Consider the following 27,509-nt stretch of genomic DNA (forward strand, 5'->3'; position numbering starts at 1 on the left):
AATTCTTAGATTGAGGAAAAAATAAGATGAAATCTAAAACACATATTTGGAAATTATTTTTATCAAGTGTTGAATGAATATGCAGAAATCCTTATAAGGTATAGTCCCCTATTTCTTTGGTTACTATAAAAGTGATTGTAGAAATTTGAATAGAGGGAGTATTTCTGAAGTAGGTGCTTTCAGTAATCAAAAAAGCAGTCAAGACACTGTTATAAATGCCTCTAGCAATTCCTGATGTGCTCAATAGAATACTAATAGCTCCCTTGGAAAGATTTTAATGCAAGTAAAATGACAGCTGTGTTGCAGAGAAAGAACACATCAAGCCTTGCTTTAGCTAGTATCCAAGGTGACACACAATGTCTGTTCATCTGAAGGCCAAATACATAGCAGTTCTTAAGCCAGTTCAAAGGCTCGTGTTTAGCCTGGCATGTCCAGGGTGCAATCACAGCACAGAGGAAAGATGTAGGCAGGACATTTGTCCTGCTCTCCTCATACACTCTCACTCCAGCTCATCTTTCATCTAAACCATTCTTGAAATATTATTATTTAACCTTTAAGGGACATTTTTAAGTTCAAGGTCAAAAGCTAGGATTGGAGACAGATTTAAACCAAAAAGTCTAAACCCAGAGTGATGGAAGTAGGTAGTCTACTATTATGAAAAGATAAGTCTAAAAAGCCATCAGTGACTGAATAAGAATGAGAAGAGCCATATATTTGGAAAAGAGGTTGGTACCTACTCCCCAGGTAACCCAATTAATCTCTTTGTAATGATTGGTTTAGATCTTTGCTACAAAGCACTGTCGCTCTCCACTAATAATCAGCTGAAGGCACATGATCTTCACTATACAAGAAATATTTCAGAGTTAAGAAGGCAAAGAGGTGAGCAAAAGAAGAGCAAAAAAGGGGGGTGAGGAAGAGGGGGGAAGGAAAAAATAGAGAAAAATGAATAGCATTTAATGAAATTTTAAATCCTTAATTAAATCCTACCCTCATCCATCTCTGTATACATATATTACTGAGGAAAAAATGGTTCCCTGAGTTGATCTTGCTAGGATTAGCAGTATTCCATAAAGGAAACATGCTCAAAAATCAAATAAAAGTTACACAGAAAGTTTTTTGAAAGGGATGGTAGGAAGAGGAAGGTAATACTGAAGGCCAGTATTTGTTTAAATTTTGTTTAAAGGAGCATAGATTCATAGCTGGCAGGACCTTAGAGCTCATCCGACAAAACCTCCTTGTTTGATAGATGAGCAAAGTGAGACCCAGAGAATTGATTTTCCCAAACTTGGATTAACTAGCCTAGAAACTTTGAAGAATGTGAATTGAAAGTAAAATCAACACTCTGCCTTATAGACAAGTTATGTTTATCTAGACTTATACACAAACAGAGCAGCAAGCTATCTATATTAATATCTTTATTGCTATCTATATTATATTATGCAGTTTTATAACATAGAGATAATATAAATATACACATATAAAGAGAGTCAGAACTTGAATCCAGATCTTTTGGGCTCAATATATGTATGTGTGTATGTATGCATGTGTTTCTATATGTACATATGATAGCACATGTGTCTTCTGGTTTTGATAGAGTTCCTAAAATTTTTACTTAAAATTTGTATATATTCTAGTCATTTTCAAAAACGATCAGTACTGCTGTACCATTGAAATTTTTCTTAGATGCTATATTTCTGTTGAAGGCACCACTATTCTCCCAACTTGGGCTTGAACTCATAACATTGTCTTGTCATTTTCAACTTCTTACCACCCCAGCCACTTCAAACCTATCATTAGCTCTGCTTTCTACTCTCAGTAAAATTTCTCTGATTCACGTTGTTGTTATTATTGTTCAATCAACCAATCCATAAGTCTTTATTAAGACCTTCCATGTGCTGGTCCTTTGACAAAAGTGAAAATTCTGTCTTCTCAAGTTTCTTATATCCAAATAGGGAGATAACAGATAAATTTGTAAACATATATAATATAAGCATAAAGGGAATAAACCCAAATTCATACAAGGTAGTTTAACATAAGGTAATTAGTACTTACACTTAAGGGATTAGGAAAGGCTTCATGTAGAAGGTGAGTTTGAGTTCATTTTGAAGGAACAAAGTGATTTTTATGATGCAGAGGAGGACAATTTTCTAGATAAAGACACAGAGATAAAAAACAAAGTGTCTTCTCATTGAGGATCAGAGAAAGCCAGCTGGGCTAGAATAAAGAATGTATTTATAGCAGTTTACACTAAGGCTGAAATCTTATTAGGTTGGAGGGGCAGCTAGGTGGTGCAATAGATAAAGCACCAGCCCTGGAGTAATCAGTACCAAGTTCAAATTTCAAATCCTAACAAGGACCCAACCTCAAATCCAACTTTTGTCAACTATGTGATTGGGAAGTTACTTAAGCCTGACTGCCTTCTCTCATACCCACCCAGACCCTCCCAAAAATAGTGTGTTGGAGCTAGTTTTTTAAAGTCTTTAAAAACTAAACATGGGGCAGCCAGGTGGCACAGTGGATAGAGAACCAGCCCTAAAGTCAGGAGGACCTAAGTTCAAATCTGGTCTCAGACATTTAACACTTCCTGGCTGTGTGACCCTGGGCAAGTCACTTAACCTCAATTACCTCAGCCAAAAAAAAAAAGTGTATGTCTATTTAAAAAACTAAACATATTAGCTTATATTTTACCTTTGAGATAATAGCGAACCACTAGAGTTAATTAAGAGTTAATTAAGCACTGGAAGATCATTATTTTGGCAGCTGTGTGGAAGATAGATGGAATGGGAAGATCAAGTAGGAAGCCATTCCAGTAATAATGTATGTAAAAGTTGATGAAAGTCTGTACTAAGTGGTTGCTATCTGAGTAGAGAGAAAGGCTCAGATATGAAAAATGTTGAGAAGGTAGAAATAGTAGGATTTGGCAACTACTTAAATATATGGAGTTAGAGAGTTCAGAATAATACTGAGAATATAAGCTGGGAGACTGGGAAGAACAGTGGTATTGTGGAATAAATGGAAAACTTTGGTAGAGTTAATGCTAATCTGGACTATTTTAATAAACTTCTACTTTTTTCCATTTTTTATTTTACTGAATTAGGATTCATGTATGGGCTCAGTCACATCCCTCTCATGGCTGAAAGCCTTCAGTGGCTTTCCATTCTCAAGCAATAAAATTCAAAGGTCTTCTGTTCCAATCTCTGTCTGCTAATCTTATTTTCTATCACTTCTACTTCTACTTAAATCATAACACTAGCTGTCCTATGTGATTGTGCTACTACTCTTTATGTCTGTAATGCATATTTTCCCAAGAAATTTTTCTCTTCCTTTAAATCTCAGCTAAAAAGCTTCCTTTAAAGCTTCTCTGATTTCACCAGTTAAGGGATTTAATTTCTTCCTCCTTAAATATTTCATATCATTCAGGACTTCTTCTGGGCACTTACATATTTTCATATCATAATAATAATCAGAGTTATCCTATCTTCCAAACTTGGATTTTAAGCTCTTTGATATTGAGGACTTTTTATTGGTTCATCTTTATTTCCAAAATACTATTATCATCCATTGTTTCTAATAGGTTGTTAATAAATATTGAGTTGAATTAATAAAATTGTTGTTTGGGATTGAAGCTATTAATCTATTCACAAATATGTACATTGGTTTCAGATTTGGATGTGAAAATTGAATTATCAAATTAAACCCCAAGATTCAACTTTGGCCAAGATTCCTGTATATAAACACACACACACACACACACACACACACACACACACACTAATTCACTCATACATAAATACATATGGCACAGGAGATAGGAGGTCTAGGAGTTAGAAAGATTTGGGTTCAAATCCTGTCTCTGACACAATCATGCATCATGTCTGACCATGAACAAGGCAATGAATTTCTCAATGCTCTAGACAACTCTCTAGGGTGACAAGTTACAGAGAAATGCTAACCTGTTTTAGTAGAGGGATTTTTCTAGTATATATCTAATTTGCAAGTCGTTCTTTATAAGTAATCTGGAAAGAAATTTATTTTTTAGCATTATGCCAGTTATCAATGAAATCACCCCCAAAGAATTATGGAGTATAAATGTGGCCAGTTATCAAGTGGTGCAGCCAAACTTCATTATTTGTATCACATTCTTCTGCAAAAGAACATATTAGTTAGATCCAAATTCTGTGAGATTAAATGTTAATTTGACACAGTCCCCAACAGTGAATGAAATATTTGTGTTTTAATTTTATAAATCTACTAAATGAACAAATTCAAAGGCTTAATAGGCACTACTTCCCACTTACTACTTATTGGTAACTCCTTAAGAGGCACTCAGCATCCTGAGTGAATAAATGTCCTTCCTAAATTGCTTAACATACAACAAATCCCTGGGGAGAATCTGACTCAATTTTGCCAATTGCAAATATATGCTTCCTGGGTAACTGGCACAATAGCATGGACTTAATAAGGTTATTGAGGATTTTATATAGAGAGATAGATATAGATGCATGTGTATATACATACATACATAATATATATGTTTATATATGCATATATACATATATACACACACACCTCACTCCTACATAGAATATATATACAATATATATATATATGTATGTATATGTATATGTATGTATTGGGGTGTTGGGGTGTATGTGAACCTAATTTCCTTCCCAAAGAGTTAAATTGGAAATATTGGTAATTTACTACTTCCTAGGGTAAATAGCTGTAATAATCAATTGACAGAAATGTCTTGAATGCTCCTTGATAGAAACCTTTTAAATAGTGAGAATGGGTACGTTTGTTCCCAGGGATTCATTCCATTCATTTGGCTCATTCATCATATATACTGCAAATGCCTCCTGTATGTATATAGGATAAGATCTCTGATTTAATTTCTTTTAGATTTGATATATAAAAATGGAATAAAAGGCTAAGCTAGGTTTTCCTCATGAAGAAGTTGTGCTGCTACTTAATTTTTTTTTTAGATCTAAGGTGTTAGTTTAAAAAAACACACACAAAAATAAGTTGTTCAGGGTGCTTTTTTTTTTCTTTATGCTAGCCAAACATTATGATATTTTGCCCTGTCTTGTGATATATACCTCAAAGTACTTATTAAGGTAAGTTTCAGAAAATCTCTGTGCACCAAGTAATTCAAACTTAATTATATCAATTTTCCATATAGGTCAACTGAAATATCCTGCATAGAGTGCCTGAGGCAAAACTGAGAGCAATACCCAGGAATCTTGACTTTTCATCACCTATTTTGGACACTGGAAAGGACCTGCTGACGTTACATAAGAATGTCTGCATCCAATCTATCATGGTAAATAGATTGCTTGTCAAATCTTAAATGTAACTACTGTATGATGCTAACGTTATGTGAGATTTTGGTTGATTGTGCTTAGAAATCAGAATACCTTCTCTTAGAATGTTGAGTGGTAACTTCTTGGACTAGTGTGAGAAGAAAGGATGCAAATGTTCCAGGTTGACAGTCAGGCAGAATCCAACCCCAGGAATATGCTGGTAGCTCCTGATATATACAAAGCTTCATTTGTACCTTGAAACTTCTTTGGAGGAGAGGGGTCTAGAAACAGTATAGGTGGTCCCCCATTTTTCCTTATCTTTTATTCTCATTTTATAACCCATTTTGGTATGAAACTGAAAGGTACAAATTAGAAGATATTTGGGTCCTCTTTTAATCTAGACCTTGTATTGCTATAAAAAAAATCTAAGGTGAAAATGATCAGAACTCAGACTTTGAGGGGAATATTCTTTTTAAAACCTTTGGATATCTGGATTTCTTTTCTCTGGCTTTCCATATTTTTTTCAAAGTCATTTGGTATTTGGAAACAAGTTACATATGCTAATATTGAGGATGAATGGCATGGAGAATTCTAAACCACAGACTATTTAGTAATAATTGATATTTGATTAGATAAAACTAATTATATTACATTTTTAGAGAAAGTTTGTGAGAACAATTTTAGGTATTCACAGTGTGTCAAGCAAAATTATGTAACTTGCTGAATGTGGAGAAAAAGCATCAAAGAAAACCTGGGAAGTTTTTCTATTTACTCACCTGAAGTTTCTGTTTAACTCTACGATCTTCTTACCTTTGTGTGCTGAGAATGAAAATCATGAATATTCAGACTAATATAAGACATTGGCCCAAACTCAGCTGTACTTTCTCAACAAAAATGTTTTTGGTTTAGTTTCCTTTAGAGACAAGTGACATAATTAAGCATTTGTTTTTTGTTTTTTGTTTTTATTTTTCTCTTGCCACCCACCTCCCAGTAACATAGGAAAAAAAAAAAAAAAAGGAAATAGTGTCCTTGTAATGAAATGCATAGTCAAGCAAAAAAATTCCACAATGGCCAAATATAGGTCTCATTCTGCATCTGGAGTCCATCACCTCCCTTAAAAAGTAGAGTAACATTCTTCATCATGAGTTCTCTGAGATCGTAACTAGTCATAGCATTGATCAATTCTAAAGTCTTTAGAATTTGTTATTGTATAAATGGTTCTCCTTGATCTGCTTACTTCACTCTACAAAAATTCATACAGGTCTTTCCAGGGTTCTTTGAAACCATCCCCTTCACTATTTCCTACCCCACAATAGTGTTCTATTATATTCATATACCATAATTTGTAAGCATTCTCCAATTGATAGCCATCCCTTTAGTTTCAGTTCTTTGCCATTACAAAAAGAACTACTACAGCTATTTTCTTCTTTCTTTAGTCTCTTTAATGTGTAGTACAGTGTCAATTAGGTTTAAGAGTTTTCTTTAATTGGTAGCTAAGCCTGAATGTAAAAAAAGAGAGCATCATTTTTCCATTATGGCTTCTCATGAACTTGAGGCTGGCTGTATGCCAAACAAGAATAGACAGAATAAGTGACAACATTAGCTAACAAATGTACCAGTCAGTGGTCCCTAAGGATATATTTGTCAAATGGAAACTCGCTCCAGTATATTATTGGTAATATCACATCTATCAGAGCAGTATCATCTCTCACAGTTATCCAGCTACTGCTAGATTGTTGTATATGCTTAGCAGAATACACAAGTGAAGGAACTGAAAGCTAACTTGCTAGTCTTCATCTCATCCTAATTATGGAATGTTAAAGATTTTCCCGTTGTAAATTGAAAACTTCTGGTAGGCATTGAGAATGGGCTGCATTTTAAAAACTAAGCTGCCTTTGAAATTATGAATATTTCATTTACTTTTTATGCTTTAATGTGATTTGAATCAATTTAATGACTAAGATAACATTTGAGTACAATAGACATGTTCATGCTACAATTTTCTTAATCAATTTCTGTTACCTGGATATCCTATGCCTGTTCATCCTAATGATGTCTTTAATTTGTTTTGAGGTTTGTTTGGTGTTCTGCAGCCCCAGTATTCCTCTGTGCATACTGATCTAAACAGGACAGGGACATATGAAATAAAGAACGTCTTAAATCCTTCTCCCCTAAAAAAAAAATCACACACATACACACACACACACACACACACACACACACACACACATACATATATATATATATGTATATGTATATGTGGGTGGTGTATATATATATATATATATATATACACATACATATATATATATTTAATATAAAATCAGCTCTCATTCAGCTTTTTGAATTGCTTTCTGCTCTCTTTCCTAGCCTACACCTATCATACACATACACATGCACATGCACACAGACACATATACATACTCTTTCCTTTTTTATTTGGTTCAGAGTGCCTTCTGGTCCACATTTTGGCAAAAACAACTCTAAAGCTCAGTGATTCACTTTAATTTGTTATATTTATTCAAACATGGAAAGAATTTCAGTCTCTTAATATCCCAGTATGAAAAAACTAAGATTTTGAATGTTCAGAAAATGCTTTCTTTATCTATTTTTTTTTTCTCCAAATAATGTGCTGAAAGGGGGTGGAATATATATGTATATCTGAACATGGTGTTAAGAGTGGGGTGGAGTTGGTCGCTCAAAGCAGAAACTATAAACTGAGAAATTTCTGAGCTGTTTATTGGGTTATAAAATGCTAAAGAAATATTCATATTAAACAAAACTTCTTAAACCATGGATTATGACCCCATATAGGATTGTATACCTGACTGTGGGGGTTGCAAATTGTGATTTATTATCAGTAAATGTTTGATTTGTAAACCCATTTTATATACCTATATACCTAGGGTCAAGTAAAAATTTCTTTGGTAAAAAAGAGTCTAGAGTGGAAAAGGTTTAGAGCCTTGATATAAAAGAAGAGGAATCTAAAGGCTAAGAGACATGGAGAAAGGCAGTGTGATACAATAGAAGCAGCTATGTATTTGGAAAAAGAGGGGCTGCATTTGAATACTGATTGAATACTACCCTGCAACATAATTGATCTACTCTTGGGCAAATCTCTATTGGACCCCAGTTATCATGTTGTTAAAATGGGGATGAGTAGACTACAGGACCTCTGGGGGTCTTTTTCATTTCTATGATCTTGTGACCCAAAAGAGAAAAATAGTCTTGTCATATAATGACATTTCTCTATATTCATACAAATCTCCAGAGTACCTGAGGAAGCCCTTCATAATGTTGGGCACAGTGTAATATGAAAAGTTTGTGAATGGCCTCATTGGAAAGAATGTCTATATGTATGACTTCACAGATCCATCAAGAACTGAGAGAATTGCCACAAAGGAAGACACTGACCACTTTGACTGAGAGAAGGAAAGAGGAAGAGATATTATGCTTTCATTAAAACCAGCTACAAGACAAAGTAAAAGAAGGATTAAAGGGAAAACTGCAATGAAAAACAGACTCCCCTTTCAGAAGGCAGATCTTTGGAATAAATGATATGCAAATAAATTATATCCCCAGTCAGATGTTAAGATAAACATTTAATTAAAGTCTTAACTGGTCTCATACTTCCTAAGTACCACAGACAAGACCTTAGGCAGGTTTTTTTTTTTTAATTCTCAGGAATAGATACAAAATTTAATAGAAAAAGGGGAAATGTGTCCCTTAAAATATAATTAAATGATAAAGTAAAGTAAGACAGTGGTCCCATGAATTAGCCAATGAACTGTTTTTTTTTATATTGTAAAATGAAAGGTTTTTATCTTGTTAATCTATTCTAAGATGCTAGTTATATTTTGTAATCAAAATTTAGTTGCTCTGCTTCTAACTTTATGACCTTGAAAAAGTCAGTTTAGCACAGATTTCCTTATCTTCAAAATGCAGGATCTGACTAGACTTCCAAGCTTCTAGTTCTTACAGGTTCTGATATGGTGGATTAGACATTGCCTCCTTTTCATGTAATTGTGGTCCTGGAGGTACCAAATGACTTCGGCATCTAAAGGAGAAAGCATTTGATACAATTTTATTTGCATCACCACAGGATTGACCCAAGGCTGTCTTTGAACCCAGTGCTTAGCTATCCTGGATATTGATGGGATCTATATAACATTAAACACCATTCCCCATTAACCACCAAAGTGCCAGAAGACTGTTTATATATTATTGTTTTTTCTTCTGTTATACACTCTTGTCCTCTACATAGTTGTAAATACTTATAAAATATGTATGTGCCTGCCTTTGAGCATGGAATTTTCTGGTGACAGGAGGCTCTTACCTAATACCTCAAGGTGATTATTGTATTCTTTGTTCTTAAACCTCCTTACTTTACAGCTCAGTATTTCTTCATCTCATCTCTTCATCAACAGCAGCTGTTCTGCCATTCCTTTTCCAAGACCTGTTTCTTTTCTTTTGAATAGCAATACACTTTTCAATGGACTAATTAGTCTTAATTCCAGAAAACCACTAGAAATCTGTTCCTTTGAATATTGTTATATTTGGACAGAGAATGGGAGATTCTTGCATTTTTCTTTATGCTACCAAGTATTTCATTGTACTTTATACCCTTGGAATTCGAATGGTGCATGTCCAAGCTTACCTAGCTCACAGTAATCCTCCAGCCAATTTATTGCTTTGGCTATCATAACAGTTTTGATGAATCTAAATCTTAGAAACTATTATCAATGTCTAGGGTTGAATTGCTGAACTATTAACCAAGGTATATCCACCACCTACTGGTTGCTATCCATTTTACAGTCATAAGATTATCAGAAAAATAAAATAAATGCTAACAAATGAACTTTGCCGAAATAATTCTAGTCTAAAAGGATTCAGCAAGGATAGTGACCATCCATCAAGAAATTAACAAACCTTCAAAATGAACCAAATATCTTATAATCTAGCAGTGACTTTAAAAACAAATTCTGTATTTATCACTAAACTCAAATAGTAGATTACATTTGATGTTTTTACAGAATCCTCTCTGGTCTGTATCCACAGATCGGAAGACACAATGAAGTTTAAAATGTGAAACTTCCTAATGAATTAGCCATGAAGGAAAGAAATTTTTTCTTTACTGACTATTATGAGATTGCTGCTTTTTGTTAAAAATTTGCTAATATTTTAAATACTGTTACTTGAGCATTCGGTAATCATGAATTTTTGATCCTAGAATCAGATTATTGGAACACACACTGATAATTTTGATTTCATCTTCCTTTCTTCCTCAATATGTTCATGTCTACACTATCCTTAAGTTAAAAAAAGAATAGTTCCTAGACTCTATCAGTGCTTAAACTATAATCCTGTGTCATTTTTTCCTCTCTTCAGTGGTATCATTTACCCAATCAATAAGTAGTTATCAAGTGCCTACTACTTGCTATGAATATAGAGACAAAAAAAAAGTCTAGCTCTGAAGAAATTTATATTCATTCTATCTGAGCATATACAAAAATAAGAATACACAAAATATATACAAAAATGAATGCATAAATTCAAGATTATTGAGGAAGTAGAATGGGAATAAATGGAAAGGGGACACCAAACACTAAAAGGAAAAAGTCTTTTGTAGAAGCTGAGGTCTTTGTTTTTAGTTTTTCTATTGTTTGGTTACCAATGGAAAACAAAGGTTTCCTAATGGTTTTCTATATTCTAATTACAGGAAGATTCCATTTTTAAATTTTCTGAAATCATCCTTTCACTACTGCTATATATTTTCTGTATTGTTAAAGTATTGCCTTCTGTTCACAGCTCCCTTGGACTTCTTCATTGCTCAGCAAGTAGAAATAGCACATATTCAGAAGTAATTATAATTTTTAATTGTTGTTCTTGTTCTTTTTGTTACAAAATTAAATGCAAAATATCAGATATTTTTCTCAATATATCTACTTCAAAATATCCAATGATAAAATTTTCCTGGAGTAACCAAATTATTAACAAAAAGAAAATCCATTTTCTATTTGTTCTTGAGAGCAAATTTCAATAAGGCAAAGACTGCTTTTTTTGAAAACTACTGTTCAATAAGTTGTGATGAGTTCCTACATTAGGTTTTCATGTGGTGCTAATGAGACTAGGGTTGCATGTTCAGTTCCCAAAGGGCCCAATTAACTTCACTATGTTTCCTGGCCAAAAGCTGTACCTCTAACCTTGGTTGGCTCATTTCCAAATATTCACCATTGGTTGCAGTGACAGAGGGCATTTATTGGTTCAGTAAGAATCCTTCATAAGTTCTGGGCAAACATATCTCAAAACATGCCCTTCTGATCTTGAGAGAAAGATACTAATGTCATGGTCTTTTCTGTTGTCATCTAGGACTCTGTACACTCTAGATTATGGCAAAGAATAAAAACCCATTCTTGTAAAACAATAACAATGAGTACTCATGCTACTATTTACTGAGAATATAAAATAAATAATTTTCTACAATTCAGGTCATGTTTTTAAGTCTTTAGATACTCCATAGAGTTAGATTAACTACAGCCCAATGTTTTGGAGGGGGGTGAATAAAACAACTAAATAAAAGCCAAATAAAGAACATATTAGCTTTTTTAGTTGTAAAAATTTTTGTGTACATCAAATGACTTTATTTCAAGGGTTCTTATAATTTTGGTTGGAATTGATTTTAAGATGTTACTGCTAATGTGTTAAAATTTGATACAATCAGAGTAAGTACAATATATTTCAAGATTCTATAATGAACCTGAATTCATGGGAAAGTGACTTAAATCACATTCATAAGTCTCAGCATTTCTATCTATAAAACTAAGATCATCATAAATAGCATCTACTTTTTTGAATTGTTGTGATTCCCAAATGAGATAATGTAAATAAAAATTTTACAGATTTTGAACTGGTAAATCTAAAAATCAGTTTCTTAATTCATCATTATTGCTGCTATTATTTCACACTGTAAAAATCCACTTAGTTATCAAAACTTTAATAAGAAAATACTTCCTAACTCAAATGGTTATTAATGGATCCTTAGGCCACTGAAGAGTTGTATGTTCTCAAATATTTTACTTTAATTTTCAATTGATTTTAGCTGGTGACTCTAGACTGTTGTCTAGAGACCAGCCTAGCTAAATTCAGAGAAGGATGATCAGAATATTGGCTTCCAGATGATGAGTATTTTGGGGGCACAGTAACATTTACCAAGCAGTAGAGAGACTTTTATCTGCTTTGATTAAAAGAGTGCTACTAATAAATAGCATTTCTTTATATGGCATTTTTTAAAAGTTTTGCAAAGCACTTTATCTGTTATGTCACCTGATCCAAATAATAACCCTGATATTATTATCTGCATTCTGCACATAAAGAAACTAAAGCTGAATGGTCGTGATTGCTCAGGATAACAAAGATAGTATTAGGTAAGATTCAAACTCAGATCATTCTGATGCCAACTCCAATATTTTATCCACTATGTCACCTAATTCCACAAATCTTCGGAAGTTTTGGACTATATACCAAATTAGTTTCATATGTTAGAGGAATATGAGACTTGATTTGTTTTATATATACATATATATATAATCAATTTAAATATAATTAGAAAAACAAATGTTATTGTTGAAGTAATGAGTCTAATAATCCATTATTATCTATGGAGTAAAACTATATAGAATCCAATATGCTGTTTTCTTTAAACTTGTTTTATGGCCTTCAAGTTTTAGATTTGAATAGTGTGAATTTGAAATGTGACTAATGAAATAAATGAAAAGAAAAATAAAACAAAATATTTTTTTCATTAAAAGAGACACATTTGAAAGATTGAAATTTGAAATTGAAAGAATTACTTAATATGCAAGAAGTTTTCTTTTCACATTCCAAGTTCTAAATACTTTATATACTTTCCTTCTAAGTTTCTAAAATTGTAACTAATTTTTCAACCCATATTTGATGTTTCTTCTTAAACTATTTCACACCTGAATTTGATTTTTACTGTCAAGGCCTTGAAAGGACAGGGGCTATGATTATTGATAAAATTATTGCCATGAGTTTTCCTATGTATTTCTAAAAGACCCAAGATGCCCTATATGGAGATGTCTAAGTTGAGTTAATCCAGAGGTTCCATTTTATGATATTCTAGAGTTGGTATGCTTCATTTTTCTTAACTGTTTCTCATTCAAGTGATTCAAGTTAACCTTGAATTCACCAACCAATGAACCACCTAAAAAGTAACACAAATTATCTGCTTTCTATGACCAATAGAAAGTTTTGATTCTTCTTCTTATGAAGTTAGTGCTCAAGAATTCATAAGATCACAGACTTAGAGCAGGAAGGGATGGTGGAAATCATTTTATCCAACCCCCTCATTTTAATGCTAAGGACATACAATCAGGCCCATGGAAGCTAAACTTAAGCCAAGGTCTTCTGACTGCAAATGCAGCATTCTTTCCTTTATCTGTAATTGCTTTGCATTAGATCAAATGCTGGCATTGCTCGTGTTGTACTTCTAACCCAATTTTTAATTCCATCCATCTAATTCTAATCTAATTACTGCAAAGTTCAACCTTTATTGAAGCTGTGTGAGGATCTTCCTACTTGTAAAGTAGGAAGCTAATTTATCTGACCAATGGCTTATTCAGGTACAAATGGATCATACTAAGAAATTGTGTAACTTAGAGCTTAAACTTTGTCTTCATAGGCCTATCAAAGATACATATGTTTATTTATGTAGCTATGCCTTATATGCATTTTAAAACATTGAATTTGTTAACTTTACTGGTATAGATAGGAGCTCCTGATGAGAAAATTCCCTCTCTCAATGGTTAACAGCAATTGCTCTGATTGTTAAAGTCTTACAGAGATGCCTGGAGTCTCATGAGGTTGATTTACCCAAGGTTACATACTCAATATGTGTTAGAGGCAGAACTTGAACTCAGAAACATTCTAGGCTAGCCCTTTATCCATCACACTATGCTGTTGCTTGATGTTTATTTTGAATTCTTTTTCACCTGATAAAGAAGATCAAACATGATTTCAGATGACATTTTAGACATGAAAAAGCCTAGGAGTATGATTATCATTATTTTTTGTTGTTTCTTGGTTTGTGGGAGAAGCAGTTGTGGTTAAGTGACTTGTCGAGGGTCACACACAGCTAATAGGCTGTCTTTGAACTCAGGTGTTCCTAATTCCAGAGCCAATGTTCTATCCACTGTATGACCTAGCTGTCCTCATTGAAATATTTTTAGAGATTACCCAACATATTTCTGATTTTCCCATGGTTTTCATACTTAAAACATTAAACTCAGGCATACAGTTCACCTAGTCTTCCAATAATCTGTCCTATTGTTATTTTACTTCTCTCTACCTAGACCAGCAACCTCCATGCTACACTTCTGGCATCTCTTTGCCAATGCCTGGGGAAAGTGATGCACTCAATTTAAGTTTTAAAATTTTTTTTATTAAAGCTTTTTATTTACAAAGCATAACATGGGTAATTTTTCCAACATTGTCCTTTGCATAATCTTTTGTTGCAAATTTTCCCCTTCTTCCCTCCACCTTCTCCCCTAGCTGGCAGGTAGTCTAATACATGTTGTATGTGTTGAAATACCTGTTAGATCCAATATATGTATACATCTTTATACAGTTATCTTATTGCATAAGAAAAATCAAATCAAGAAGGAAAAAAAGGAAAAACTGAGAAAGAAAACAAAATGTAATCAAATAACAACAGAGAGAGTGAGAATGCTATGTTGTGCACCACACTCAGTTCCCATGGTTCTTTCTCTGGGTGTAGATGGCTTTCTTCATCACTGCACAAGTGGAACTGGGTTTAATCATCTTAGTGTTGAAGAGAGCCACATCCATCACAATTGATCATCATATAGTCTTGTTGTTGTCATGATGCACTCAATTTAGAACACTCACCATGTAGCTGAGGTGTTCTGATGGAGGGCCAAGTGCAAACTTATTTAGTCCAATATTTCTAGCCTTCTCCAATCCAATGCTTTATATCTCATCTAGCCAACTAGTTATCTACTGTGGCCATTGTGCCGTCTTTCCTGTTCTTCCCTCTCCCCCACCCATACACTTTCCATGTTTTTTTCTGGGCATAGGAATCAGATCAATACCACTGTAAAAAGAAAATCTTGTTCAGACCTTCACCCTGATTAAAGAGGCAATACTCAGGTAGACAAAATTAAAAGGAATTAATTAAAAACACCAAAGCCGAAATGCATTGGTGTAAAGACCATGAGAGATCAACATGGGCCTTAAACCAGTTGCTTTTAAAGACAACTTTCTGTAATAAAAATAAACAATCCTAATAGATAAAATTTAAAAGAGAGGGAAGTGGTGTTACCCTCAGAGACAAGTTTACAATCCAGGTAGATATAAATTTCTAAAAGGGGACCATCTTGTATCAGTTCCTTCTTCATTGCCATAAGGAAATGAGTTTAGATATGAGGAGGAGCAATGGGTTGAAAGCCCCTGTCATTGTATACAGATTCTCAGGTAGGGGTAGGATCAAAGTTCATGGCTGCAGACTGGCTGACATCTCTTCTGAAGGACTGATTAATGCTACGTGCTGACTTGCAGATATGTCCTTGAAGACAAGCCAGACTGAAAACAATGGGGTCATTTAGGATACTAATTTCAACAATACCATTGCTTTTGGAAAGGGCATGTCAAATTACTTCCCTTTAGATCAATTCAGCACCCTTGTGATTCCCTAATCTAATCTTCCCTTGTCTAGCAGTCCCTAAAATATCTTGTCTCACCACTATCATAAGTTCTTGGAGAGTAGGGACTGTCACCCTTTTATAATTGGCTCTTTAGCACTTAGTATAATTCTTGGAACATGTTGTTCAGTCAGTTCCATCATGTCTGACTCTTTGTAACCTCATCTGTGATTTTCCTGGTAAAGATACTGGAATACATTGGAAAACTTAATAAGTTTTTTTCATTGTTTCAATCAATCATTTATTTTTTCAGTCAATTTTTTCTGCATTTGGTCAATTTTATTTTTTAAGGAATTGTCTTTCTTTTCCAAGTTGTTGACTTTCTTGCATTGCTCTTATTTTTTTTTATTTTTTCTTCTACCTCTCTTATTTGCCTTTTAAAATATATTATGAGAACTTTCAAGAACGCTGTCTGGGCTTTAGACTAATTCATATCACTCTTCTGTGGATATTTTGTCCTCGTCTGAGTTTATGTTTTGATCTTTCCCATCAACATAGTAGCTTTCTGTGGTCAAGGTTCTTTTCTGTTTCTTGCTCATTATCTTTTCTTTTTTTATTTCCTCTTTTTTTTTAATTTTTAAATTTTTTTTTTTAACTTTTATGATTGAGCTCTGCTCCTGGGGTAAAGGAGGCACTGTTCCCAGCTCTGAGACTTGGCTTTGAACACAAGGGACCCCCTGTGTTCACAGCAGGGGAATTTTGCCTATTCTTTTCAAGAAATAGTCGGGTTTCCCAAAGCTGGGACTGGAGGCTGCCCCACTGGTCTGCTCTTCTACTGAGCCAAGACCAAAAGTCTTAGTTTCTGATCTGCTGGTTCTCCCACTCTCTGGCTTTCCTGGACACCGTCTGAGCTGGGTCAAACACTCTTTTCACCCCAGTGAGACTGATACTCCTTGAAGTACTCCCAATGTATCTTGAGCTGGAGAGTGTCAGTTCAGAGACTTGGTTTCATGTGGTTTCAAGGGAAACTGAGAGAGCTTGAAAAACTTCCTGTCTTCACTCTGCCATCTTGGTTCCAGCCCCAGAAGTCTCAGTCATTATTTTTTCATAGAATGCATTTGCAAGCATATAAAATAAGCCAGTAGCATCCTCAATTTACCACAGACACTTACTTAAAAAGCACTACTTTGCAGTTAGTGTGTGAAGGTGTGTAAAACTCTAATTTTTCAGGCACTGTAATGAAAAGAGTACTGGACTGGGAGACAGGCTTGATTTCTAATCCTGTTTCTTCTACCAAATTCACTGAGAGGCTGAATTAAATATTGCCATAAGGTTATTTCAATGTCTAGAGTTATAGTATTCTACTAAATTTGTTTGGAATCTTCATAAGGAAATCTCTGTAAAGTCAAAGAGAGAGCTTGATTCTCTAACTATTCCTTCCCAATCAGCATATTCTAGGTTCTTTAAAGTATCGTCTCCAATAAAAAATAACTTTCCTCTATCATTTGTGTATGTGAAATAGGAATAATTATTTGTTTAGAAAAAAAAGAAGGGAAAGACAGAAAGGGGAAAGAGAGACAGAGACAGACAGAGAGAGAGAGAGAGAGAGAGAGAGAGAGAGAGAGAGAGAGAGAGAGGAGAAAAGGAGGGAGGAAAGGAGAGAGGGAGGGAAAAAGAAAAGGAGAAAGAGAGGGGGAGAGAGAGAGAAAAAGAGGGAGTGGGCAAGGGGAGGGAAGAAGGGAGTACAAGGGAAGGTAAGATAAGGCAAGAGAAAGTAAGGCTAGGGAAGGGAAGGCAAGGCAAGGCAAAGGTATGGTTGATTGACAGTGAAAAAACCTTCTTCCTTGGAAAGTGTCCTAAATAAATATCAAGATATTTTCTTAATTTAGCCAGTAGAGTCACTTATCAAGATAGTACCATCAGCACTTATAGAGAGATTTTTCCCTACTGGTGATTCTTTTAAACAAAACTAGCTTATTTAGTGCTTCCCTGCAGATCTAAAGGGGAGACTGAGATTAGGAAGTCTCCTGCCATTTTTCTAAACCCCAAATCTTCGATAGGAGGCAAATTATTATTTTAGAGCAGTGGTTCTCAAAGAGTGCTTCAGGGATGTGTAGGAACTTGAGATCTTTTCATGGGATCCTCAAGGTCAAATCTATTTTCATAATAATACTAAAATAGTTTAATAAACAGTAAATACCCATTGATATAAACCACATTATAAAAAGTTATTTGGGATTCTTAGTAATTTTTTAAGCATACAAAAGTATCCTGACCAAAAGTTTGAAAACCACTATTGTAGAAAGGTTACCACATTGTCTGCAAAGATAATCTAATTAATTTTCTTGATGTTTTTAATGATGTTAAAAGGTGAGGGAATGGAGCAAAAAGAGTTTAATTTCTGTGGGGTTCCAGATTATTAAGATTTTTCCCACTAACACAGCTTTGAAAAAAATCGAAATATAAAGTTAAATCATGTACTTCTACATAGCAATACTAGCATTTGCATTCAGAGATTTTGGCCAAAGTTTCTATAGTCAATCAGTAAAATTTTGTTAAGTGCTTGCTATGTGCCAAGCACTGTGCTAAGCATTGGACATGCAAAAAAAAAGTGGCAAAAGACAATCCTTGATCTGAAGAAGCTTAAGTCTGATAGGGGAGAAGATATACCAAAATATATATATATTCAAAGCAAGCTGTGTACAGAAGAAATTAGGAATAATTAACAAAGAGAAGGCACTAGAATTAATAGTTGAGAAAGGCTTCTTGTAAAAAATAAGATTTTAGTTAAGACTTAAAGGAAGCCAAGGAAATCAATAGGTGGAAATGAGAATGAAGAACATTCCAGATATGAGGAACAATCAGAAAAAGCCTGAGTCATAAAATTATTTCTAAAGAATCAAGTGTGGCATTTAATGAGAACCTAGGTAACATATATCTTGATTACCCTTTGTAGGTATCTTTAATAGAACGTTTAATATTTCATGTAAATGTGATGAGGAGTGGGAAGAGTATTGGGGAGGTGATAGGGAATGACATGTACAGCCTAATGAAACTAAAGAATGAATTCTTTCTAACTCAAATATGTACTGATAACTTGTTTAGTTCTTGGTGAGAATTTAAATGGAAAAGGATACACATCAATATGATTGCATTGTGAAAAGTTTCTCATGTGGCCATGCATTTACAACATGAAGGTATTTAATGAAAGACTTGCTTGTTATTTTTCTATATTTATACTTAGTATATAAATACTCTATAGATTATAGTTGTGATTACTTTATATTGTCTAGTTTCATATACTTTGACATCTAATTCAACAAACATTTATTATACTCCTCTAAGTGCTACAAAGATAAAAATGACAGTCTCTTAGTCAACAACAAGAAGCATTTATTAAGCTCCTACTGTATATCAGATACTACACTAAGCAGTGCAAATATAAGGAAAGTTTAAAAAAAAAAACAACCCATGATCTCACAAAACTCACAGTCAAGGGGGGGAGACAGTGTGCAAACATATATTTAAAAATAAGATACACACAAGGTAATTCAGAGATAATTAATAGAGGAATGGCACTAGCATAAAGGGCATTAGGAAAAGCTTCTCATAGGAAGTGTTTTTTATTTTTTAAGCTGGCACATGGGTGAATCCAAGAACACTAAGTTATAGAGTATTTTTGTGCTAGAAGTAGTGTTTTTTTCTCTCTCTTTTAAAATGTTTCCACCATATTTCCTTTTGCTGAGCTTTCCCATTATTCTGGGCTGTTTTGGTGATTTTCTCAGGCTCAATTGTGAATAAACCAAATGCATTTTCACATTCTATCTTTTTTTTCCTTAAATTTTTTTTCAGGGAACAAATATATAAAAGGTGGCATATATTTGGTGCAGCTTCTGATGTAATCTTATTAGCTTTTAAGTACTGTCTTTATTTGTTCCTCTGCCATATTTGTTGCCTACATCGTATGCTCCTCTACTAGTGTCTTTCTGCTAGTGCTAGAAAAAATGAGCTCCAGTTTTATGAGGAAAATAATTTGTTACTTCTTTTCTTACTATTTAATTTGAATAAATGTTTTTATTTTGAGTTATGGTATCCTGAATGACTATTAAGATTGAACATATCAATAGGGACTTATGAGCTATATTTTTTGGATTAGAGATTCTTAGGATATCTTGAATTTGGGTTAGGTATTCTCTGGAGGACTCATCTTATGAGAAGAGGAAGAGGTGCTCTTAGCCCAGGATAGTATATTATGTTTTAAATTTTCCATTAACTAAAAAAAAAGTGTATATAATGGGTTTATATCTTCTCACTGTCCAACCTGCTTCACATTGCAGATGCTATATGACCTTAAAAAAACAAAAACTTTTAGATGCTAAAGCAACTAAAGCCTTAAATGCTTAAGAAATACATGCATGTGTACCTATGTGTGTAACCTTTGACTCAAAGGGCCAATGGAATAAGAATCTCTCTTCACAGATGATATCAGTTATTCAGTGCTCTGCCCCTGTGTGAAGGGCAGGGTAGAATTGTTGAGAACTGAAGGGAAGAGATCTTTTTGCCCTTCCTGGGCTCCTTTGGTTCTAGTTCTAACAAAGAACATGTACTATTTCAATTTCTCATCAGGACACAGAAAGGAGAAAAAGAGTCAGAGAAGAAACTGAAAAGATTTGGCAATCTTTATCATATCCCTATCTCCAGTTTAATATAATAGAGATTTGGGGGAATTTCCCCTTTTGTGAGGTCTACAGTTTTATCTCTTGGTTGAGTCGAATGACTCACTCTCAAAAGGGGACTTACTCATTGTGGATTGTCTGATTATTATACACATACACACACACAACATATGTCTACATCCATATAATTCTTATATGTATGTTTTCTCATTTCTGCTTGGCTATTAACTTGGATAATTCTTTATATGTTAATTACAAATTGGCATCAGACAAGAAGGTGGTCAAGCCTTATATGTAAAACTTGTTAAGAAATAGAAAACAAGGATTTAATTCAATGACATGGTCACTGATTTAGAGTCAGATATCCTCAAGAATGAAGTCAAGTGGCCTTAGGAAGAATCATGAATATAAGGCTAGTGGGAGTGATTGAATTCCAGCTGAGCTATTTAAAATTCTAAAAGATGATGCTTTTGAAGTGCTGCACTTAATATGCCAGCAAATTTCAAAAACTTAACAGTGCCCATTGGACTGGAAAAGATCAGTTTACATCAAAATCCTAAAGAAGGGCAATGCTGAGAAACATTCATATTACATATAATTGCACTCATTTTACACACCAGCAAGTTATGGTTAAATTTCAACAAGCTGGGCTTCAGCAATATGTGAACCAAGAATTACCAGAACAGTACGCTGGTTTTCAAAGAGGCAGAAGAACCAGAGACCAAATTGCCAACATTTATTGGATTTTAGGGAAAGCAAAGGAGTTCCAGAAAAACATTTACTTTTGCTTCAATGATACCTTAAAACTTTTGACTGTGTGGATCACAACAAAGTGTGGCAAGTCCTCAAAGAGATGGCAGTACCTAATCATCGTACTTGTCTCTTGAGGAACCTGTTGTGTTTCAGGAAGCAACAGTGAGAACCAAACATGGAACAGCTAATCTATTTAAGATCGGAAAATGTGTATTACAATGTTGTACATTTTTTCCTTATTGATTTAACTTATATGCAGAGTACATCATGCTAAATGTCAGGCTAGAAGAATCAAAGATCAAAATTAAAATTACCAGGAGAAATGTAAACAATCTCACCTATGCAGATGATACCACACTGATAATACAAAGCAAAAAAGAATTGAGAATCCTTTTGCTGATAGTGAAAAAAAAGAATGTAAAAGCTAACTTGAAGTTTAAAGTCAAAAGAAACAAAGATCTTTGTAACTATGGTCCCATCACTTCCTCTCAAACAGAGGAAGAAGAAATGGAAGCAGTGTCAAATTTCGTATTCTTGGGCTCAAAGATCCCTGCAGTCATAATATTAAAAGACACTTTCTCCTTGGAAGGAAAGCTATGGAAAAACTGAATAGCACACTAAAAAGCAGAGACAGTCAAGCCAGCAATACAGCAAACTGTATGGTCAAAGCTACAGTTTTTTTTTTTTTTTCCAGTAGCATGATATGGCTCAGAGTGTTGCACTATAAGGAAATCTGAGAATCATAAAATCGATGCTTTCAAATTATAGTGCTGGAGAAGATTTTTGAGAGTCTCATGGGGAGCAAGGAGATCAATTAGTCAATGCCTAAAGAAATTAATTCAAATTATCCATTGAAAGGACAAATGCTGAAGCTGAAACTTAAGTACTTTGGCCACATAATGAGGAGATGGGACTCACTGGAAGTTCCTGATGTTGGGAAAGATTGAAAACAAAAGGAAAAGAGAATGGCAGAGGATAAAATGGATAGATGATATTATGGAAGCATTGAACATGAACTTGGATAAACTTTGAAAGATAGTGGAGAATAACAAGGCCTACCATACAATGGTCGATATTATGGTCCACAAAGAATTTGACATGAAAATAACTGAGCAACAACAACAATGCTTCCATTAGGCTAATAATATTTAAGAAAGCAGGTACATATATTCTCCCTCATTATCCCTCCTTCCTCTTTCTGAGGAAATCCAAGTAGCCTCTAACCCCAACCTCTTTCTTCTCTTCCTAGCAGGAAGCAAAATCTCCTTTGGAGAAGAGTGGAGGGAGTAAATGCTAGAGATGTATATTTTTATCTCCCTGTGAGCCACATCTAAAGAGACTTATATGAACACACAAAATCTAAATGAGCAAAAACCAGCAACATATTACATACATGTATACACACATGTAATATATGCACATGGATAGATACATATAAATATATATTCAGATATATAAATATATTTATATTTGTAAAGCAAGGTAGTCAATACTACCTGACATAAAATAAGTAGTTAATAAATCCTAGTTATTTGACTGGTTAATGACAAAGATTACTTATAGCACTGGTTATCAGGGTAGATTGATAAGATTCTGAAGGCAGGAAAAAACCTGAGTGTGAGAGCATGTGGTTCTGGACTGAAGTAATAGTAGTCAGAATAGATCAAAGGATCACAGAATTTTAAAGTTGAAAGTGACCTTAGAGAGCATCTAGTTCAATTTCAATCATCTGAAGCAACTGAGACTCAGAGAGATTAAAGGTATTTTCTGTGGTCCCACTAGTAGAATTGGCAGGCAAGTAGGAGAGATTGGATTTGAACCTATGTCTTTTGACTCCAACTCTAAGGCTCTTTTCTTAAACAATTATATGCTATATTAAGTTTCAGAGGGGCAGATATCTGTTAGATGTCAGGATAGTTATTAGCTTTTCAAAAGTAGAATGGACTGACTTGCTGAGAAAATAGTAGCTGTCCCCTTGCCAGAAATCTTTTTTTAATAATAGCTTTTTATTTTCAAAATATATACGAAGATAGTTTCTTCAACATTCACCGTTGCAAAACCTTGTGTTCCAAATTTTTCTCCTTCCCTCCCCCCCTACCCCTACTCTACACAGCAAGTAATCCAATATATATTAAATATGTACAGTTCTTCTATACACATGTTCACATTTATCATGCTGTATGAGAAAAATCAAATCAAAAAGGAAAAAAATGAGAAAGGAACAAAAGCAAGCAAACAGCAACAAAAATGGTGAAAATACTGTATTGTGATCCACAGTCAGTCCCACAGTCTTCTTTCTACCAGAAATCTTCAAATATATTCTGGAGTACCATTTGTCATATTCTGAAAGGAATTCATACACGAGTATGGAGTGGTCTAGATGGTCTTTGAAGTCTTTTCCAATTTCTAAGTTCTTTAATTCTTTGAATTATAGAGACATTTTAAAGAAAGAAAAGATAGAACTTACATGATATGGACATTTAAATTTTCTGATGTTTCCAGTTAATTCATTAGATTGTTGATTAGATATTATTTAATAGCATAGTAATACTTTTTATTACATTATTTTCATAAGTAGGATAGATGTAACATATCAAATGTTATTATAGGAATATTCTGAAGAGTTACGCTTATATTTAATTTTGAGCCTTAACTTTTATGCTTTTTACTTCAATGTATAGCTCCATATCCATCCTTAAAAAAAGTCAATTTACTTATGGATATCTACAGAAAACATTTGGATACATGAAATTCTTTTCTAATTAGAAGCAAAAATTATTCTCCCTTCTGAAATATAAACTAGTTGCTGATGATTTTGAGCCCTTTCTTATTATGTGAACTACCAACTTCAAATGATATGTGTTGACTATCAAGAGCAGTTTGTATATAAAATTACATCTTCCTGATGTGAAGTGGAGCTCTGGAGAATGCCAATTTGAAAATAGAGAAAGTACAACTTCTGTCTTTGATTATTAGACCAGAGACTAGTTTGTAAAAACACTGGCTTATACCTAAATAACTGAAGAACTATTGCATGGTCATGGCAAATCCACATCAGCATTGTACAATGACACTATTTGAATTCTTCTACATACTCATTGCTATGGCAATAAAACTGCTAAAGAAATTCTATAAGGAGTTGGTTTAAATGATAGCATAATTATTTTGAAGGAACAAGAAGTCAAGAATATCAAGGAATAGAAGGAATAAAAAAGTAGGAAGGAAAGAGGACTGGTGTGCTTAGATTAGATTAAAATAAGAGTCAAGATTAGGAAGAATTCATGACTAAATGAGTAATAGAAAATATCAGAAGATGAAGGGAATTTCAGTTATATACCATATAAAAGGTTTTTTTGTACAAACCAACCTAATGCAATGAAAATTGGGAAGGAAAACAAGTAACTTGGAAAAAGCTTTGAGATAATTTTTTTCTGAAGATCTTGTATCTGAGGAATATATATAAGGAATAGATTCAAATTTATGAAACAAAGAGCCATTCATTTTCAAAAGAATAAATGTACACTATCAACAACCATTGGGAAAAAAATTATCAAAATCACTAATCACAGAAATGAAACTCACAGGTTTCACTTTATACCCATCAGATTGGCAAAGATAACAAAAGAGAAAAAATGAGGAAAGTTGAAAGGACATTAGGGAAACAGGCAGACTATTGCACTGTTTGTTGGTGTAGTTGTGGATTTATACAAATAAGAATATGACTGTTGTAGGCATATATTGCATTAAAAAACTGATAAAAGCCTGACATCAAAATTTCTAAGAATTGATTTCATTCTCAATTAGGCAAATAGGAGAAGCACATGGATTTTTCAAAAGAAGAAATCCAAACTATCAGTAATCTTAAGAAAGTTAAAAATCACAAATAATTAGAGGAATGTACATTAAAAGAAGTCTTGGTAATCACCTCATTTTCACCTCACTACCAAAAATACTAAAAGATTGAGAAAACCAATTGTTAGAAGGACTGAAGAAAGACTGCTGGTGAATTGGTACAACTATTGTGGAAAACAATTTAGAATTATGCAAAAAAAGATTCCAAAGTTGTTCACATACTGTGATCCAGAGATTCCACTATAAGGAACATATTCCTAAGAGATTATTGACATCAAAAACAAACAAAAAACATATTAATGCAGATAGGTTAATGGCAGCAGCACTTATGGTAACGGAAAAGATAGAAAAAAATTGTATGCTCAACAATTGGGAAACAATTGAAAAAAATTTTGTCATAAAAATGTAATGGAATGTGATTGTACAACAAGGAATAATGATACAAATAATGATACAAAGGATTCAGAAAAACTTGAGAATATTAGTTTCAACTAAGATAGGATAAAGAAAGTCAAACCAAATGAACAAATATACACAGAAACAATAATAGTCTCAGAAAATTACCTTAGAGAGATCACAAGATTCATGTCACAACACTCAGTGCTAATGTTATATTACTCATATATAGCACTACATATATATATATATATATGTATGTATACATGCTAAATACATAATTAAAAGGACATTTTGTCTCATTTCTTTGTAATTTAGGCTTAAGCTTTGAATGGATGGCTGCTTCAATCAAACTGAAATATGTTAAATATTTTCACTTTAAAAGGTCAAGATGTATCCAGGACCATCTCCACTTTTCCTGCTCTGTTAGCTGGTTACTAAAGCCAGATAGTTTTAAAGGAAAAAGTGAGGCTAGTGACTTTGCATAGGAAAAACAACAACACATGTAAAAGTCAGCACTATAATTTGAAGATTGGATTGTATTGCTTTTCTTATTGTTTCAAATGTCTTTTCCACCCAAAAAATCCTAATAATCACTCTAAGACACAATTTTAAATCAAATTAGACTCAGGTATGCAAGAAACATCATTGGGATTTCTTCATGGACAAGAAAACTGCTACAGCAAAAAAAAAAAATACAATTTTTGTTTGATACAGTGCTCTACCTGCATCCCTTCCCATATATTGTTTTATAGACCATATTAAAGGCTCTGAGTCAGAAGAGATGAGTTTAAGTTCTGGCTTCTGCTACTATTTATATGACTGTGGGTAATTATTTGACTTTTTAGGGTGATAGTTTTTTCATCTATAAATTGAAAGAATTGGATTAGATAAGCTCTATAATCTTTTTTTGGCCCTGACATTCTATGACTGTGACTGTGTTGATGACTTTGACCTTCTTTTAGCCTACATGTGGTATGGTCCAAATCAACAGGTCTCTTTTTCTCTGCTTAAAGATTCCCCACTTAGTATTAGAAGAGTCTTCAGGATTAACTTAATCCATCCAGAATAGTACAGAAAATCCCATCCTTATCCTTTCTAGTTCCAACATTTCGCTCTCAGAGCAGTAGGCCAATTTTCCCCCATTTTGGTAAAGAGGATCACAGGAATTAAGGTAGTGAATAGCTAGAATATGTTGGTTAGCCCCTGAATGAGATAAACCCCTGGATGGTATAAAGGGAAAGATACCATAATACTAAAAAGGATTGACATCCACATCATGTTCCTGCATTTATAATTATTTTCTATTCCAAAATGTCTATTCTTATGAAAATTGCATTTCACTATTGTTCACAATAAGTGACTATAAAACAAGTAATCATCTGATGAGCTGATAGCATAATGAGGCAAAAACAACTTTGATCAGTGTTTTAATTAAGCCACATGATAAAGACTATATTAAATGCCTCTAATTAGAATTTTCCATGCATTTTACAGAATTAGGATCATTATTGAGTCCACACCTCAGTACATTTTCAGCAGGGCCTGTAATGGGTCATGTTAGATAGGGAATGCAATATCTCGCCAATAATGCAATGCTACTGATTCATTGATAAGAGAATGATAAGAGAAATGTGAGAATGAGGTAGAGATTGCAAACTGCAGAGAACTTCATCATGGCAACTAAAAGGAATTCTAGAAAACAATGGGATGTTTCCCATAAAGTTAATGAGGCTATTTTCCATCTTGTCGATTAAAATTGATGACAGGGAAACTGTATTGCTGAAATTCAGCCGTATGGAGGGTGGAGAGGATATTTGCTTGTTGATGGACTATTCTAGGTCCTTAAG

At 33.7% G+C, this 27,509-nt stretch overlaps 1 protein-coding gene across 5 annotated transcripts in view; it reads left to right on the top strand.

Annotated features, from left to right (window-relative positions):
- OXR1 (oxidation resistance 1) overlaps positions 1–27,509 on the top strand; it is a 550,745-nt gene that overhangs the window by 82,002 nt on the left and 441,234 nt on the right. For all 5 annotated transcript variants that reach the window (XM_051970977.1, XM_051970973.1, XM_051970975.1 and 2 more), the window contains exon 2: positions 5,183–5,323. In XM_051970977.1, the coding sequence (XP_051826937.1) occupies positions 5,301–5,323 (23 nt within the window). In that variant the 5' untranslated portion in view covers positions 5,183–5,300. The remainder of the gene's footprint in view (positions 1–5,182; positions 5,324–27,509) is intronic.

The sequence above is a fragment of the Antechinus flavipes genome, chromosome 1 (assembly GCF_016432865.1).
Source record: "Antechinus flavipes isolate AdamAnt ecotype Samford, QLD, Australia chromosome 1, AdamAnt_v2, whole genome shotgun sequence".
Lineage (NCBI taxonomy): Eukaryota > Metazoa > Chordata > Mammalia > Dasyuromorphia > Dasyuridae > Antechinus > Antechinus flavipes.